This window comes from Biomphalaria glabrata, chromosome 15, assembly GCF_947242115.1.
Source record: "Biomphalaria glabrata chromosome 15, xgBioGlab47.1, whole genome shotgun sequence".
NCBI classification, from domain to species: domain Eukaryota; kingdom Metazoa; phylum Mollusca; class Gastropoda; family Planorbidae; genus Biomphalaria; species Biomphalaria glabrata.
In genome coordinates this window covers 2,264,606-2,284,137 of record NC_074725.1, presented here as the reverse complement: position 1 = coordinate 2,284,137, position 19,532 = coordinate 2,264,606, and the positions used below count along the sequence as shown (strand labels likewise).

At 38.1% G+C, this 19,532-nt stretch overlaps 1 protein-coding gene across 1 annotated transcript in view; it reads right to left on the bottom strand.

Moving 5' to 3' along the window:
* LOC129923161 (uncharacterized) overlaps positions 1-16,997 on the bottom strand; it is a 68,033-nt gene extending 51,036 nt beyond the window's left edge. The window contains exon 1 of the mRNA XM_056013024.1: positions 16,787-16,997. Coding sequence (XP_055868999.1) covers positions 16,787-16,997 — 211 coding nt within the window. The remainder of the gene's footprint in view (positions 1-16,786) is intronic.
* Between the last annotated feature and the right edge of the window lie 2,535 nt (positions 16,998-19,532).

Here is a 19,532-nt window from a genome sequence, read left to right as displayed (position 1 = left end):
AGTCTGATCTTCTATACGGTTACAGAAACTTGGAGAGTCACTAAAACAAATATGGAAAAGCTCCAGACCTTTGTTAACAGATGCCTACGCCGGATATTAGGAATTAGGTGGCCAGAAAAGATAACTACTGTCGATTTGTGGGAGAGAACTAGACAAAAGCCCATAGCCCAAGACATCACAAAACAAAAAATGGAGCTGGATAGGACACACCCTGCGAAAACCAGCTGCCAATGTTGCAAGGCAGGCACTTGACTGGAACCCACAAGGAAAGAGGAAAGTGGGCAGACCCAAGCAAACCTGGAAGAGGTCAGTCATCAGTGAAGCTGAGGGTACTGGAATGATATGGGAGCAGATGAAGAAAGCTGCTCAGAACCGAGTTCGGTGGAGAGGTGCGGCCCTATGCTCCCCTGGGAGTACACAGGACTACGTCAAGTCTTATTCCATACGCTAGAACAAATTCGTACAAGTGACCCTTCTTCCCTAGTGCCATTAGAGCATGAAAAAGGTTGCCTGAATCAGCCAGGAAAACCAACGACTTGGCAGAGTTTAAGTCATTGATTAACATGCATGACTAGATTGACACATGAATTGCGTAAGACGTAATTATCTTCTTTTTTGAAGTAACGTCTGTGCATTAGGGTTTATTAAAAGAAATTTCTATAATCTTGGTTATGCCAATAATACAATATGTATCCTCTGTTTGGGACCCCTCAACTCAAGAAAACATTAAGAAACTTGGACAGACACAAAATAGAGCAGTGCGATTCATAACAAACGAATATTCACATTTGACTAGAGTAGCACCTTTAGTAAAATCACTAGATTTAGGAAGCCTTCAGGAGAGAAGACCCAAAAGTAAAGTAGCTATTATACATAAAACACTGAACCATAATCTTCAAATACAATAACAAAATTTAATAAAATACTCAGAAAGACACAAAGATAAAGGCACATTCCTCATCCCAAATGCTAGGACAAATTTGTACAAATACTCCTTCTTCCCTAGTGCTATTAGAGCATGGAATGGATTGCCTGAGCTAGCCAGGTAAACCAGTGACTTGGCAGAATTTAAGTCATTGGTTAATTCTTCAAATAGAAAAACAAAATTTACTAAAATATTCAGAAAGCACATTCCTCGTTTCCTATGCTAGGTTAAATTTGTACAAATGCTCTTTCTTCCCTAGTGCTATTAGAGCATGGAATGGGTTGCTTGAGCCCTAATGCTTGTCGGCTCGTAATTTATATATTCCTATATGATGACACTACTGACAGAACTCATGTTGGACACTCATAATGTTGCAAGAAATCTAGGTCAGGACACAACGAGGCTCTTGCATCAGCCAGGTGTAACAAAGAATTGGGTGATAGTCAAGAGCATATTTATGGGGCGAGGGGGAAGTGCAATGACATGTAACATCCGGGTACTTAAGTGACAAACATCAGGTGTGGCTGTTGTTACTATGAATGCACAGTTGACATCATTTGACATGAATCAGCATATTATGAATTACTGTTAAACTATGACTTTAAAATGGTGTCACATTTAAAGACCGCATCACAAACGAAAAGATTAGAGACAGGGTTATTACATCGATTGGACCCCACGATGACCTGCTAGCTACTGTAAAACAAAAAACCGCTAATTAAAACTCTATGGCCATAGAACTTCCTTCAGGGAACAGTACCAGGAAGACGAAGAAGAGGCAAACGGAGGAAGTGATGGGAAGACAACATGGGCAGACCTGTCATTGAAATTGGTTTTATCCAAGGCCAAAGACAGAAATGGAGAAAGACGGTCGACAAATCTTGTGTGGTGCCCCAACGGTCCAACAGCCTAAGGTGAAGGCGAACATTAAAATCCATTTCGCTAAAAAGAAATCAATCGATCCCAAAAGTAATTCTCAGTTGACATAATCAGTTCAAACTTTCAACCAGACTTTCAACAAGTCAATCATTCTTAATAAACTATTCGACTCTCTCTCTTTCTCAATCTAAGTACTTGTATTTTATTTCTCTCTGCCTCCTCTTCTTTCTCTCTCCTTCTTTTTCTTTCTATTTGTGAGTCATTCTCTGTCCATCTACCTCTCTGTCGCTCTCTCTCTCGTGTCCTCTCTACCTCTCTCTTTCGTGTCCTCTCTGTCTCTCTCTCTATCGTGTCCTCTCTACCTCTCTGTGTCTCTCTCTCGTGTCCTCTCTACCTCTCTCTCTCGTGTCCTCTCTACCTCTCTCTCTCTCGTGTCCTCTCTGTGTCTCTCTCTATCGTGTCCTCTCTACCTCTCTGTGTCTCTCTCTTTCTAGTGTCCTCTCTACCTCTTTGTCTCTCTCTCTCTCTCGTGTCCTCTCTACCTCTCTCTCTCTCTCTGTCATGTCCTTTCTACCTCTCTGTGTCTCTCTCTCGTGTCCTCTCTACCTCTCTGTGATTCTCTCTCTCTCATGTCCTCTCTACCTCTCTGTGTTTCTCTCTCTCGTGTCCTCTCTACCTCTCTGTGTCTCTCATGTCCTCTCTACCTCTCTGTGTGTCTCTCTCTCTCGTGTCCTCTCTACCTCTCTGTCTCTCTCTCTCTCTCATGTCCTCTCTACCTCTCTCTCTCGTGTCCTCTCTACCTCTCTGTCTCTCTCTCTCATGTCCTCTCTACCTCTCTGTCTCTCTCTCTCTCTTTCGTGTCCTCTCTACCTCTCTGTGTGTGTCTCTCTCTCGTGTCCTCTCTACCTCCCTGTGTCTTGCTCTCTCTTTCTCTCATTCTTTATTCTATTCTCTCTTCAAACAAAACACACACACATATTCACAAATGCTAAATTTTGTGATGCTACGGCTGAAGAATATTTCAAAGCCAGCTTTATGTTACGAAGGTATCGTGTCTCAAACACAACGACCTGCCCCTAGCATTTTTACACGATAGCGATTTCCAATTTGACTCACGGTAGTGTCTACAAGTAAGTGTAATGATCGCTGACCTCCCAAGTACTAATCTTTTCGGGTATTAAGTGAATGGTCAATCTCTATTCGGTTACCTTGTGAATGAAAATGCCTCATTAAATCATAAATCATACCCATAATGTCTACAGGCTATGGCGATATAGTGTAAAAATACACCACTAAAGACTACGTGGACCTAAGATCGTCAGCAAGTGTAAAAATTCTTGGCCTGTATTTGTACTAAGTTTAAAAAAAAAGATACTTGTTTTTGATAGCAGTTCACACACAGCTATTTAAGAAAATCCACACATTTTACAATGATAGGTACTTTGTGATATTTGTGGATGTGTGTGAGTGTGTGTGTGATGGATTAGGTACAATAATAATAAAACATGGGATAAAAAGCTAATTTAAAAAAAAATCAAAAGAATTGTATTAAACTGCAAAATCTTTTACTTAAATGTCGCTAAAAGAAAAACATAAAATAGATGTTTGCATAAGTTTCAGCAAATTCGAGCACGATATAGAGACGATTTTCAAAAGGGCTTTTAAGTTTTCTTAGTTTTGAAATTAAAAAGTGACGAACGGACAGAAAGACGCACAAAAAAAATTATTGTTTTTTTTTTTCATTATTATCTGTCTAATGTAACGGAAGTAAGTCACCTGACAAGCAGACATAATCAAATAAAAAAACTGTTGTCTTCTGGGATATTATTTTTAAAATGTCTTCGCCGTCTGTTTTTTTTTTTTTTTTTTGACGTGACCTTTCATTTTGTTTGGTCTCAACTTAACTCTTTCTCTCCGTAATTATTTTCCTCGTTTCGATAGTATTATTTGTTTCGCTCATTTGTATTTCATTATCCTGTTATGATTAAACTTTTTTCTGTTTGTCACCAGAAAGCGTTATGTTTTGGTATCAAAATGTAGAAGAAAGCATGCTCTTTTTACACAACACAAATTAATGTTTATAAAATCAAAAATCAGTTTAGTTTAATGGGGCTCAAATCAACGTTGGCATCGTCGATTAGGAGCGCAAGAGTTAAGTAAATTACTATCTGAACTTGACTTTAAAAGAGTTTCAGTGAAATGCGAGATTCTGAGTAATCAGGTCCACGCAATAATAGCATTTTACCTTTGGAATAGAGTTATTCTCTAAGCGTAGAGTCAAACAACACCGATGAGGCAGTAGCAGGGTTATTCTCTAAGTCAGGGGTTCTCAACCTGTGGGTCGCGACCCCTTTGGGGGGTCGATTGACGATTCGCCAGGGGTCGCCTAAGACCATCGAAAAATATGGATTGTTATTGTCTATTCTTCTATTGCTGTGTGGGTGGGGGCCGCGGCAGAGTGGGGGATTGTAAAAAGGGGTTGCCGAGCATAAAAGGTTGAGAACCGCTGCTCTAAGCGTAGAGTCAAACAAGACCGATGGGGCAGTAGCTTTGTATTCGTTAGCTGGTTTCAAGAATGTAATGGTGGCCAACCTTAGAGGGACAACAAAAGATCTGGTCATCCTATGTTTGGGATGCATGACTGAGAGGCCAAATCCACTCTTTTGTAGTTATGTTTATTGTGTGTGTTGGGAACAGCGCTGTACCGATGTGCCAAACTAGCTTAGAGTCTAGATCAGCTGTGTTATGTTCACTCTGTTGTTATGAACTGTTTTGTCATTCTTGTGTAATAAAATCTCTGAAATGTTGTTTTTTTTTTAGTGTTCTGTATAAGGTTACTACAGCCACCTAACAAGGGGGCTCGAGTTTGAATCCCGAGCAGAGTTGTGTTTTCTGAGCGCCTAAAGACAGCACGGAAAACTTCTCCCAGATACCTCCCCCTCCCCATTTATCCACCAAAAGAAATTGGACCATAACCCTGAGCATGCTACGAACACGAAACATAATAATAATAATAATAATAATAATAATTAGGCGGTAACTATTATTTACCAATGAGTCGAGTGTTTACTGAGGGCAATTCACAACCTCATGACCAAACACAAGAGGTCGGTCTACTCCCTGACTCGCACCCCACACAATTGAGAGGTGCTGTTGGTGGTAGAACAAGAGGAGCCAAAAGGATCAAATGGACGAGAGAAATGAATATAGACATCATCAAATCGTTCTTCCGTGTAAACATTTGTGATGATAAACCTCTCCCAGGTTATAGGCAAAAACTCTCCCTGGATCATCTGCTGTACTGGGATAGGCCTATTCTGATCGCCCGGATCTGCTGTTCATCGATAAAAAAGAAAAAACCGCTACCATTATCGATATCGCCGTACCACTGTCTCATAATTTAAGAAAAACTGAGATAGAAAAACAAAGAAAATATGGGAACCTAGGCTTGGAGATTAAGCGTCTATAGAAATTGTCCAAAATAACAATATACCCCATTGTTATATCAACCGAGGGGATAATAACAACTGACCTCACAGACACCTTCAAGGCCCTTAACATTCCTAGGAACATCTTCGTTGCCTGTCAGAGGGCGGTACTGCTGCAGACCTGCCACATCACCAGAAAATTCCTCAGTGGAAACTGTTAAAGGGACTACGATGAATTTTGTTTCTCTTTAGCGAAACTCGACCCTGGCAGCGCCAGAGAATGACTACTCGTTCATTTCTAACATAATAATAATAATCATCTTTATTGTCCGTATGGAAATGCGCAATATAAAAGCTTTTTCTAAAAAAAAAAAGTATCAGTACATATACAAAAAGTCATTCAGTGTGTGAAGCATTGTACGAGCACAGTGTCATTTCACACTATCCATTCAGTACCAACTTTATACAAGTGTCTAGTTTCACGTGACTCAATGTTTATACCTCTTCTTATTCAGCTAAAACTTTCAATGGACCCTGAGGGCACTAATAAGTCTTCGGCCCAACGTAATGAACCTTACCCCCCCCCCGCGCCAAGGCTGATACGCCACTGCATGAGAACTGTATAGCCTCAACGAAGTTGGAAATTCCCAAGTTATTATGCATGCAAATATACACCGCATTTATGTTCAGCTCGTTCTAAATACCGGAACTTAGCATACGAAACAAAATTTGGATGTATATACACAAAATAGCTGAGTGTTCGTTGTTTTCTACAAAGCTTATTTTAAATCACTATGTCTGTCTGTCTGTCTGTCTTTCTGGGAGGATTTTTTTACATATTATTTCTCCCACTTCCCATTCACGGATCAAGTTGAAATTTTCATCAATTGTTAATAGTCGATGACGATACCAGACGCTCCCCTCACAGGCTCCCCTCACAGGTCACTACGGTCTTACAGAATGACTACCCTCACAGGTCACTACGGTCTTATAGAATGGCTACCCTCACAGGTCACTACGGTCTTATAGAATAACTACCCTCACAGGTCACTACGGTCTTATAGAATGGCTACCCTCACAGGTCACTACGGTCTTATAGAATGGCTCCCCTCACAGGTCACTACGGTCTTATAGAATGGCTACCCTCACAGGTCACTACGGTCTTATAGAATGGCAACCCTCACAGGTCACTACGGTCTTATAGAATGGCTCCCCTCACAGGTCACTACGGTCTTATAGAATGGCTCCCCTCACAGGTCACTACGGTCTTATAGAATGGCTACCCTCACAGGTCACTACGGTCTTATAGAATGGCTCCCCTCACAGGTCACTACGGTCTTATAGAATGGCTCCCCTCACAGGTCACTACGGTCTTATAGAATGGCTACCCTCACAGGTCACTACGGTCTTATAGAATGGCTCCCCTCACAGGTCACTACGGTCTTATAGAATGGCTCCCCTCACAGGTCACTACGGTCTTATAGAATGGCTCCCCTCACAGGTCACTACGGTCTTATAGAATGGCTACCCTCACAGGTCACTACGGTCTTATAGAATGGCTCCCCTCACAGGTCACTACGGTCTTATAGAATGGCTCCCCTCACAGGTCACTACGGTCTTATAGAATGGCTACCCTCACAGGTCACTACGGTCTTATAGAATGGCTCCCCTCACAGGTCACTACGGTCTTATAGAATGGCTACCCTCACAGGTCACTACGGTCTTATAGAATGGCTCCCCTCACAGGTCACTACGGTCTTATAGAATGGCTCCCCTCACAGGTCACTACGGTCTTATAGAATGGCTACCCTCACAGGTCACTACGGTCTTATAGAATGGCTCCCCTCACAGGTCACTACGGTCTTATAGAATGGCTACCCTCACAGGTCACTACGGTCTTATAGAATGGCTACCCTCACAGGTCACTACGGTCTTATAGAATGGCTACCCTCACAGGTCACTACGGTCTTATAGTTTACACACACCTGTATGTTTGTCATCAATACTTTTACAGCAAGGAGTTAGATTTTGAAATTAAGAGAATTGCGTTTAAGCGGTTTTCATCATATATACTAGACTAGAATGTTTTGTTCTTTTATTCCCAGTATCAATTTTAACTTTTAGCCAACATTTCACGTTTTTTTTTCACATTTTTAAAAGACATTTATTGAACCTTTGATTTTTAGTTTAAACCTATGATCTGTCTAATGCCGAGAAACAGTAACATTAAAAGCTTATCCTCCTAAAGATTATTAACATAACATAACGAAACAATATAAATCAGGACTTAATGCATTATTGTATCTAAACGGCAGACACTTTCAGACAGATCAATACTTGAAATACAAATATAAGTGAGAACAGACTATAATGGAACCCCCTTGAATAAATATGGACTACCGCCAGGATAAAAGCTATACATCCCCCCCCCAGACTAATGTATCCATACAACTAGGGTCTTAGACTATTGTAAGGCGACAGAAAGATGAATCAAAAGATAGTGAAAACATTTTAAATATTGAAACATCAGAAAACATCGATAGCGAAGGCAAAAACTGGGCTAAAAATAGAGACAAGGGAATACAGCCCAAGGCAATTTGCAGTGTGTGACGTGACAAATGGATCATTTTAGATTGCATTTTGTACCGTAACTCAAAAAAAAAAGATAGTTGCAGCATTCATTTTTATAAAAGCTTTTTTAAATACAAGATTAATTTACCAAAAACTAAATTAATTTTAAAAACTAATGGGGATAGCATCAAATATAAATCTATATATCAAACAGAATACACTTACAGGTACTTATAAAGAATCTTCATATCGTCTACAAAGGTATAGGCACTATATGTCGCGCTTTCCATTCAGAATGGCACCGAAAGTTAAATATAAAATCATAATAGAGGATGCAAATACCGGGATTCTATTTTCTTCGATAATAATAATAATAATCATTCCTATGTCATACGCGTGTAGCGGCGTGTTCCTAGGTCAATCGAGCTATATAGTGACATAATAATAATAAGGCTTGTCTTCGAGTCCGAAGATTAGTGATGAATGCAGTATTTCCCGTGGCTGCGCAGCAACAGCTGTGACCCACATATTTTGCCACACACCAAGTAGAGAAAACTAGTACGTATATATTTATAGATTGTTTCACACTATCCATTCAGTACCGACCTTTTTACAAGTGGCTAGTTTCACGTGACTCAATGTCTGTACCTCTTCTTATTCAGCTAAAACTTTCAATGGACCCTGAGGGCACTAATAAGTCTTCGGCCCAACGCAATGAACCTTACCCCCCCCCCCCCCCGCCAAGGCTGATACGCCACTGCATGAGATATTATTATTATGATATTGCCACGCACCAAGTAGAGAAAACTAGTACGTATATATTTATAGATTGTTTAAATCTCTAATCAGGGCCGGTCTTAGATAATTGGAGGCTCTAGGCGAAGTGAATTTGGTGGGCCCCAAATGAAATAGAAAAATAAAAAATAAACAGCGAAAAAATAAAATAGCACAATTTATTTAAAACCAAGTAGAGAAAACTAGTACGTATATATTTATAGATTGTTTAAATCTCCAATCAGGGCCGGTCTTAGATAATTGGAGGCTCTAAGCGAAGTGAATTTGGTGGGCCCCAAATGAAATAGAAAAATAAAAAATAAACAGCGAAAAAATAAAATAGCACAATTTATTTAAAACCTAGTGACTCCCAAGAATTAGATTAGGCACAAGCTTCGCTGTTTCTTTTCAGAAAAAAAACTATTTTTAGAATCCTTGTTCGGAGGCCTTAGGCGGCTGCCTAGTTTGCTTATGCCTAAGGCCGGCCCTTCTCTAATCTCTAACTCGGCCTTACCTTATTAATAATAACGCAATACTCAGAGTTGTTTAGAGAGTATAGAAGAAAACAAGTAGAGACAAGACGGGTTAGAGATTACTTTTTTTTTTTTTTGCAAGACATGATGATTTCTGATGTTAATCTGGTTAATCGGGCCACATCGAGATGTGATTGTTTTAGTCCTAATAACCGGCCGTTCCTATAAACAGTCAGTCCGATTAACCAGATTCAACAGTATATATTTTCCATTATAGAGAAGAACTTGTCTAAGTTGTCTCAGGTTATAATGTATGTTCTACATTGGTATTTGGATTATTAAGTATATTACTACTAGTGATATTTAAAGATAAACAGTAAATGTCAAAAGAAAATAAAACGTACATCCATCACTCAACACTAAATAAGATGAAGCGTTCACGTCAGAAGATAAGTCGATTATCTTTACAATGTTTATCACAGGCTATACCTCGGAACTATTATCTTTACATCAAATGTCTAAGGTCAGGGTTCAAGACTGTCATCTTTACATTTAAGGTCAATGATCAGGGCTGAAGACTATCCTATTTGTCACTCTCACGAGCTTGCCAGGCTTGGGACTCATACCAATCAATTAGAACCAAGTAGAACTGTTACTAAATGAATCACGTGTGCCTAATTTTAGAATCGTTCTTTTCTATAATTGGAACTCATACACTATTGATCAGAGGGAGGCAATCAAGCGCTATTTATAGACACCCAGCTTTCTGGGTTCGACGAACCGGGAGAAGTTTCAGGTCATAGACAAGTGGCATAGTGTTGACGTCATGACTAGAAGGAAACATGGTGCTTTATAGAAATACACAGGACAGTTTAATGCTGAAAGGGGAACTCTAAAAATGCTTACAACCGAAAGACAAAGAAAGAGGATGAGAGAAAAAGTAACTGAGAGAGAGAGAGAGATACAGAGAAAGAGAGAGAGAGGGAAATATATATATATATAGAGAGAGAGAGAGCGATAGATATAGAAATGATAATCGATTTTCGTAGAGAAACCAAGGAAATTGATATTGTTTCGGTAGCTGGAGAGACTATTGAAATAGTGAAAACTTTTAAATACCTTGGTACTATCCTAAACTTTTGTTAATTTTCATTTAAATAAAAATATTCTTCTAGTCTTCTACCTCATTTGGAACACCTATACTAACACTGGGTATCACCTATAATCTCACTAGGGATCACAACTACCCACAATAATGAAATCATTATCAGAATGTCTTAAATCAGAAGATATAGGCCTTTATATATAGAGAGAAAAAAGAATTAAAAGATAGACAAAGAACACTTTCAAATCTGGGCGCCTAAAGTTAAGCCCTGCTGATTGTATAATTATTCTTATCATTATTATTATAGCTTTTATATAGCGCTACTTTCATGCTTATAGCATGCTCATAGCGCTTTGGTCCAATCTCATTTGTGGACCAGTTGGGGGGGGGGAGGGGGTATCTAGGAGTTGTTTTTCTGTGTAAGACCATGTCAGAGTGAGACCACGGCAATGTGACACCAGGCCAATTTTAGACCACGTCGGTGTAAGACCATGTCAGAGTGAGACCACGGCAACGTGACACCAGGCCAATGTTAGACCACATCAATGTAAGACCAAGGCAGAGTGAGACCACGGCAATGTGACACCAGGCCAATGTTAGACCACATCAATGTAAGACCAAGGCAGAGTTAGCTTAATCTTCTGAAAAATCTACTGACTGCGTAACAATGTTATAGCCTACCTTGCCAACACCACAGTGAGAAACTTGACTCTTGTAACTTGACTATTTAACTAGTTATATAATCTGTATGCCCTAAGACAATCCAAGCCACAGATGTAGTTTAAAGCCTGATAAACGAGTTCATATCTGACATATTTCATTACCACGCTAATAAAGCATCCATTGCAAAATAGTTGGATCAAAATAAACACTTTACAGATTTTTGTTTTAACAATGCAAGCATTAAGTCTTTACTTCAATATATCCGATTATATCGTCTCAAAATCTATTTCATTTCAAATCCAAACACAACCCAATCGATGAAATCAGGGCCCATAAATGAGATGTGTACTTTTACATAGCAACCGTCAGTATTCAACGTTTAGCCTCCCCTGAGTTCATCTTTTTTTAAAACCTTTTGCTAAAAGAAAGCCAATGCAAATGTTAGGTCTAAAGGGAGTACTTTCAAAAGGGGAATCGGACTATCGTCAGATCGTTAAATCTGCCGTCTAACAGCTGATAGATCAATAGACTGGGGAATGATCAATAGCTATTGATTGACAAGTCCAATTACAGACTTTAAAGTGCTGGACAAGAATGGTGAATGATTGTTGACAACGGATAAAAATAGCTTGACCTACTTGCTTAAAATGAGGCTCCGATATAATTAGAACCTCTTAAGCAAGCGTATTTATTACAAAGCTTATATCAACTCACTCTCTATCTTTCTAACCGTCTGGGTGTATTCTTTTACATGTTTCTTCTCCAACTTCCCATTCTAGTATCAAGTTGAAGCTTTGCACAAGTATTCATTGTCGGAAATAATACATGAGTGAATAAAAAAAATTACAGATTATGTAAGCAGTTAGTGCAAGTTAATTAATTAAATTAATTATTAAAGGGACAGATAAACATTCCACTATTTTGCGTGATTGTGCGGTGATTTCCCTTTTTTTTTTTAAAAAAAATCTAAATTCTAAAACAAAAACAATTGGTAAAAATATTTTCAAATGCACAAATGTATTATTGATATTCTGGATCTATTATAAATTAATTACATGATTTGAATCAAAATAGTTAAAACAGTAACACTTATTTAAAAATAATAATATTTTTTTAGTGTATTATTACCATCTCAATGTACTCACATTACACCATAAGAGGCCGTTTAGAATAATTTGAGGACCTTCAGTGTTTATTATTTGTCAACCGGTATGTTTTTGTTTATTTAAAAAACTTTTTATCTCTTGTGGCCCAGATTCCAGACACCTATAAATAGATATAGGGCAAACAGACTAACCTAATTAAACTGAACCAAGGGCTGATAACCACTGTTTTCTTTTATCTGCTTGGTACAAAGGTCTTTGGTCAGAGTTATCTGGGCCTAAAGATGTGAGAATGTTAGGATGCGTGATATGAGCATGGAAGGATGTTTACACGGGACCTGATGATGATGCACCCACGCCAAAACAAACACTGGAGTAAATAGTTGACACTTTCTTTGTTCCTTAAGCATGTGGAAGACCAAGGAATGGCTAGATTTCATTAAGTGACAAGAAAAACATAAAAAATTCTTTTTAAAAGAAAAGATTATTTAAAGCGTAATTATTTCAATTAGTGTGGATCAGTCATGTCATTAAATTTTTAATAGATCGAGACCAAAGATACAATAAATCTGCTCGATTATAACAATTTTAAAATATAGTCTTTGTTTAGCTCTATTTCACGGTTTTAGCTTTCTCAATACGCTATGATTCTATCACTTATCTGGACCAGTTGGAAAAACGGGGTTGGGGAGGGGGGGGGGGGGAGAAAGAGAAAGAATGGTGAATTTTACCGTAATCGGTTTTAAAAGCATTTTTTTAAAGGAGTTCGAACGCCTTTTTTCGAACTCATGGCTCACGCCTCTTACAGCCGACATACTAACCACTAAGCTAGGTGAGGTGTTTGTGACTATAGAAGATTGTATAGTTATGTATTGTTTGTTTCAAACTTACTTTAAAGCGGCGATCTATAAAGGGGACTAACCCTAACCTTATGCCACCACTTCAGTCAATAACTATTACTTTCCCTTGTTCGAAATACCAAACAAAATAATTAATTACCAATAGCCAATTAACTTAATTGGCTTTTTTTTAATGGTTTCTTGTGTTGTCAGGTAAAAGAAATAATTGTGCCAGGTTTCAGCTTAATCCGAGATTGGGTGTGGGAGAAATAACGTGTACAAACTTTTTACCAGACTGACAGAGTGAGTTGATATAAGCTTTGTATTAATAAGTTTACTAAAAAATAAAAATCTACTCATTTTTTTTTCAACGGCCTGTATCAGTGTGTCAAAGAGGAAAATAACTTTATATGACTGGACTGCTTGACCATACGCTTTGCCAAGCAATGACCTCTTTTATTTATGTAGTTCAGTGCTTCTATTTATTCCATTCTAATCGCCGTCAACTGTGACGTCGCAATCTGTGGGCAGTTTAGACCTAGCTCGTTGCCACGTCACGGCTGTATGCTACACCGAGCTTGCTGTAGCGTGAAAGATACGCTACACAAGAATATAATCAGCAAAACATAAAAACAAAAGTATTTAAAAAACAAAAACAAAGCTTAATAAAGGGAAAGAACTGCACTTTCAACCGTGAGAAGTGGCAGGAAATAACGTGTCAAGGCATCCACCCGGACAGACAGACAGACAGACAGACAGACAGAAGCTTTGCTTCTAATTTCCTTAGCCGTAGTTATGTGTTGACTCACTGCTGGCACGATAGTACTACGTCGGCAACTTGGAATTGGCAACTTTCTCAGAAGCGAGAGACTTCAGCTCATCGCTAGCTTCTCGTGCTGATCGCTATGATCAGACATTGGTGATTAGCAGCAACATGTGTGTCTTCATCTTCATCATCTTTCCTTTGCGTTCCTCATGGAACATAGGGCCTCAGTAAAGACACGACACTCTCCACCGTCTCTTGCTAGTTTTGTTTGGCTTCCCAGCTCTTCCCGGTCTTCTCGTCTTCCTCTAGTACACTGCGAAGCCATGTTCTTTTTGGTCTTCCTCTACGTCTTGTTCCCTGGGGGGTTCCACTCTATAAGGCCTGTCTAGCTCTGTTGTTGGTATCTTTTCTAAAAAAAAATGTGTGTCTTACACACACTTATATTATGCATTTGTTCTTTTCTCTTGAGGGCCAAATCTATGTTGTAGTTTTTTTTTTTCTGGTGAGATAAATCAGTTATGCAAGTGATACCTGGGCAGTGACAAAAATACATCAGAAATCTGCTAATTACTTGGGAAACAGAGAAAAAAGTCGGAAAAAATTATGGTGCCATACATGAGGAAACCGAATGGAGGACTCGCACCAACCAAGAAATATACCAACTATATTAAGACCCTTCCGTAGTGACGGAAACAAAATGGAACAGATGACGCTGGGGCAGGTCACCTCGAAAGAATGACAGAGCGCAGAGGAGCAAAGATTGTTCACAGGCAAAGACCAAAAGGCTAGTGCCCATTAGGCAGACCACGAGCACGGTGGCTTGATGATGTACAGGCTAAAAGTCCAAGCGTGGAGACGTAAAGCCCAGGATAGATCAGAATGGAGAGATGTTTTAAAGCAGGCCAGGTCCCTCCATGGGCCGTAGTGCCACTGGGATGAATATAAATCAGTTAGATAACTTCTTACATGTATCCACCAAATGTCGAATGATCAATAGGGAAAAGCAGCTGTAATTATATCGCAAAACTTCTGCGTGTCCTTGAGGAATCAATATATACTGCAATAATTCCATCAATATTAGAGAAACTCGATTGAGGATATAAAGATTATCACTCACACTAAAATATCTAAAGGTCAACAAAAAGTTCTACAAAGCCTCACATGTCCGCTCCTTAATCTAAGCCGGTTTTTTTTTATTTTTATTTGTATGTCAGGATGTTCATTTCACTACATAATCTAAGCCGGGTTTTTTTTTGTTTTTTTTTTTAAAGGAAACCTCAGAATTTTCGCTATTCAGTTTTAGCTTTATCATCATAGGAATCCTTGGGCCTTAGGCCTCTTTTCTTTGCCTCTTTTATGGGCCATCTTTTACCAACATTTTGAAATTGTACTAAAATTTAAAGCTGCAATATCACAAAGCTTATAGCTTATAGTATTGAAGACATAAAACAGGTACACATGCCCACCAATTATAAAAACAAAAGACACAAAAACTCTTTTATTCTCCGACAATCAAATCATTAAAAAAAAAATCAACTATCTGATATAAACATTTCACGTGTATTCGTGTTTGTAAATGTATGTTTTGTTTTCTATAGTTAAAATGTTTTGTTTGGTGTAATGGAGAAATTGTCAGACACATTTCTTTATGGATAATTACTATAATAAAGATTATTGTTAAATACACACATACACAACAAGAGAGACACGCCACTGACGTGGGCTACTATTTCTTGAATAACAAATCTCTAACTTTATGGAAAATTCCGGTTACACAATTTCAGGTGATTGCTTTCCCCAAGGAAATTGTATTACTTCCAAAATCAGTCCAAGGTGACCCCAATAAATCAGATTGTGAACGAATCAGGCCTCGATGTGAAGTTCTTGAAGCAGACGGCACTTTTATTGTAATGCCAACTTTGTCCAAATCTCAGGACTCAGTGCTTTAGGCGTTTTTTTTTTTTTTTTTTGTTTAACAAGGCAATATTTCTTTGTGACTGACACGTTACAAGATATTTGTAACACGAAATGAAAACATGGAACGTGACGATAAAGTTTATAACTGAATACAAACAAGCTTTTTTATACAGAATTTTTTTCAATTTATTGTCTTTAAAATTGATAGGCTATTGTAAAATTGCATGTAATAAGAATTAAGATTTCAAATATATGAGGCACTATACAAGGCTTCGGGGGCGAACTGTGTGTCAAAATCAGCCCTGTCATTACCATAGGCAGATTCCTTGTTCCATATGCTAGGACAAAGTTGTACAAATGCTCCTTCTTTCCTAGTGCTATTAGAGCATGGAATGGGTTGCCTGAGTCCAGGAGCGTCACTAGGGAAGTGCAGGGGGTGCGGTTTTATAGTTTTATAGTAAAGTTTTATAGTATCTTATAAAGTGACTTTTGAGAGAGTAAAAAAAAAACTCTCTTTTAAAGTGAAAAGACAGGGAGGAATGGAGAAAGACGGTCGACGAGTCTTGCTTGGTGCCCCAACGGTCCAACAGACTAGGGGATAGATAAAGGTAAAGGTAAAGTAAATGCTTTGTTTGAGTTTTAAATAATTTGATCAATATTTGGATTACGTCATTGTTTTCATGTATTATAACACCTAGGTATTTTTTGTTTTTAGTCTGGGTTACTGGTTTACCGTGAATAAGATAAGTGAAATGTATTGTTTTATTATTATTTTTTTTTAACTCTTAATAAATGACATTTTTCTGGGGGGAAAGGCATGCTCCATTTGATTCCAATTTCATTGATTAATCTAATTCTCCTTGTAACTCTGTATCTTGTATTGTTTTTATTGTTTTATATATTTATGCAATCGTCTGCAAATAATCTGACTTTTGTTCCTGAACTAATGCAGTTTGAGAAATCATTTATGTAAATTAAAAATTTAGAGTACCTAAGACTGTTTTTTTTAAGTACACCTGAGTTTATTGTTGGTGTTGATTTAGAGTTAGAGCCATTTATTCTTACAATTGATGTTTCCATGCCGACTGCTCTGGCTGCAGCATCAAATTTTGAAGTAACATCTTGTACCTGGCCACATTATCTTATAACTTTTATATTCTGTTTAGTTTCAAAGTATCAAAAAAAAAACAACATTTATCACTAAAATTATTGTAACTATATGTAAGTGTTCGTTCTTCATTCGGAAATATTGATCCATGGAAGGAGCAAGAGTAAAAAATAGTAGGAGTTAACAGAGAGAGAGAGAGACAGACAGACTCTATCAATAATGAATTCTCACTTACTGGTAGTTGTTCCATCAGGAGGAAGACCAGGAGTACTGCTGGTCTGTTTACTGGAGTGCATTTTGTCCCAATCGCTCTGCCACTTGGACGACCCTTTATTTTTGACCATCAAGCCAGTGGACAGTTTTGAAGTATGAAGCCCAGAAAGGGTCGATAACTCAGGATTAGAATGAAGAAATACACCTTTGATCTTGTAACCTTTATGTAACATATATACATATATATTAGATATTAAGAGTTAAGACATATGTAGCTATATATGTGTGTGTGTGTGTGCTTTGTTTACTATTGTAATCCTGTTACTAATAAAGGCTGGTAGACCTAATATGTGCTTTGTTATAAGACAAATATATAAGACTTAAATAGATAGCATGTAGAAGACCACTACAATAATTCTGAATATCTGTATACTCTTTAATACATATCTAAGACTAAGACTAAGACTGCTTTATTGATCCTTACGGAAATTCGTTGTGATTACAAGGGCTCGTTTCTCATATAAAGACAACACAACAGAAAAATACACATAAATACAACAGACAACATAAAGAGTTCATTCAGCGACTACACACAGGTATCTTGGTTGTAAAATGTTTGTAAAATGTTTTACATGTTTCGGATGTTCCTTCAGAGTTGAAGATAATTACTTCCTAGTCCAAACCTCCCGCAGGACGACGGGGGATGGGAGCGGGCAGGGTTTGAACCCGGGACCATCGATAAATCTGAACGACAGTCCAGCGTGCAAACCGCACGACCAGGCAGCCATCCAATTTCATGTTCACTGATCAATGAGTGGCGGTGATAGAGTCTGACCGAGTGAGGTACGAATGAGTTTTTGTATCGCTTTTGTATCGTAGTAACAACACCCAGTCACAAGGCAATGTATCCAAATTACAGTTATTTATAATAACATTTTTTAAAAACCCACTAGATTCCAGAGTTTTTTAGTGCTAACATTTCAAGCTGTATATATGTATGTGTCTGTGTGTGTTTATGTACCGAATAAATTAAAGATAAAAATAATTGGATATAATAATATAATGATTGTTCAAATGTTTTAAAGTCAGTCCTTGTAACAGCAAAATAATATTCCATTTAAACAGAGCTATGTCTATCAATAATAAAAATGTTTAAATAGACTCAGTTACACACATAAAAACAAGAATGGAAGACGGATGTGGGTCTCCTCCTGTATTCCGATTTACAGAGCTGTATAATTTCTAATACTATTACTTGTAAAAATTGGAAAATAAAATTATTTTGAATGCCCCTGGCCAGAAACGGATTGGCCATATTGGCATTCAGGCAAATTCCTCGGTGGGACGGCAGGGCCGGTAGGGCCATCTAAAGAGCCTCATAGATGTCATTATGACACGTACTAAATTAAAGTTTTATAGTATCTTATAAAAGTGACTTTTAATAGAGTAAAAAAAATCTTTTTACAGTGAAATATTAATTTAATCTAACACATTTTTCCGAAATAATGCACTAGCCTACATTCGTAGACAAAAGGCGCGTTGGCTGATTGGTAAGGCGCTTGGCTTCCAAATCCTGTTAAAGACTGTGTTTTTTTTAATTTCGGGTACCTGACATTGGTTGGAGAAAAGTGAAGGCAGTTGGTCGTTGAATTCCACATGATACCCCACGCCCAATAGATCGCAATTTACTTAAATACATTCTTGTAGCTTTCATCCACTTAAAAACTAAAAAGCAACATTAGGTCTATATTATCTTATATACTATCTTATCTTATATCATTATGATAAACAATTTATAGGCCGGATTGTAAAGAAATGCCTTGGCCGATTTCGACACACAGTCCGCCCCTGCTCGTGGCCATCTATTGCTACTAAAAGAAAAAAAAAAGTTATCTTACACTTTTCACGGAAGATTGGTTAAGTTGGCAACATGGCTTCTTATCGTGTCTTGTGTAGGTCGACCGTGCATTGAGCATCCAAGGGAGGTAATAACGAGCGTCTGCTAGAATTATTATTTTTTTTTTTTTGAGTCTGCAATACGTCTTAAGAGGAACTGAATGCAAAGAAATGTTAAAAGGGGGGTGGGTTCATTGATTTGTCTGGCAGGAGAAGGGGAGGGTACTGTCACATTACTCCAAGGATGTAGTTTTCTGCAGGGATTATCCAAGTCAATAGTAGAAAATTTGTGGCTGTTACCATGGTTACCATCGCGTAATAATTGTGCTTCGCTAAGAGGAATCGTGAAGATAGTAGGCATATTATTTTGAAATTGATTGCAAGGAAAAGCGCAGCGAAGCATCAGCGGGATATTGTGACAATGAGAAAAACTGCTGTAATTCCCTCTCTCTCTCTCTCTCTGTGATAAGTTAGGATTTAGATCTAGAGATACATTTTTAAAGTCTACATTGTAAGTCCCGCGTATAACTGCTGTAATTCCCTCTCTCTCTCTCTCCCTCTCTCTCTCTCTCTCTCTGTGATAAGTTAGGATTTAGATCTAGAGATACATTTTTAAAGTCTACATTGTAAGTCCCGCGTATAACTGCTGTAATTCCCTCTCTCTCTCTCTCTCTCTCTCTCTCTGTGATAAGTTAGGATTTAGATCTAGAGATACATTTTTAAAGTCTACATTGTAAGTCCCGCGTATAACTGCTGTAATTCCCTCTCTCTCTCTCTCTCTCTCTCTCTCTCTCTCTCTCTCCTCTCTCTCTCTCTCTCTCTCTCTCTCTCTCTGTGATAAGTTAGGATTTAGATCTAGAGATACATTTTTA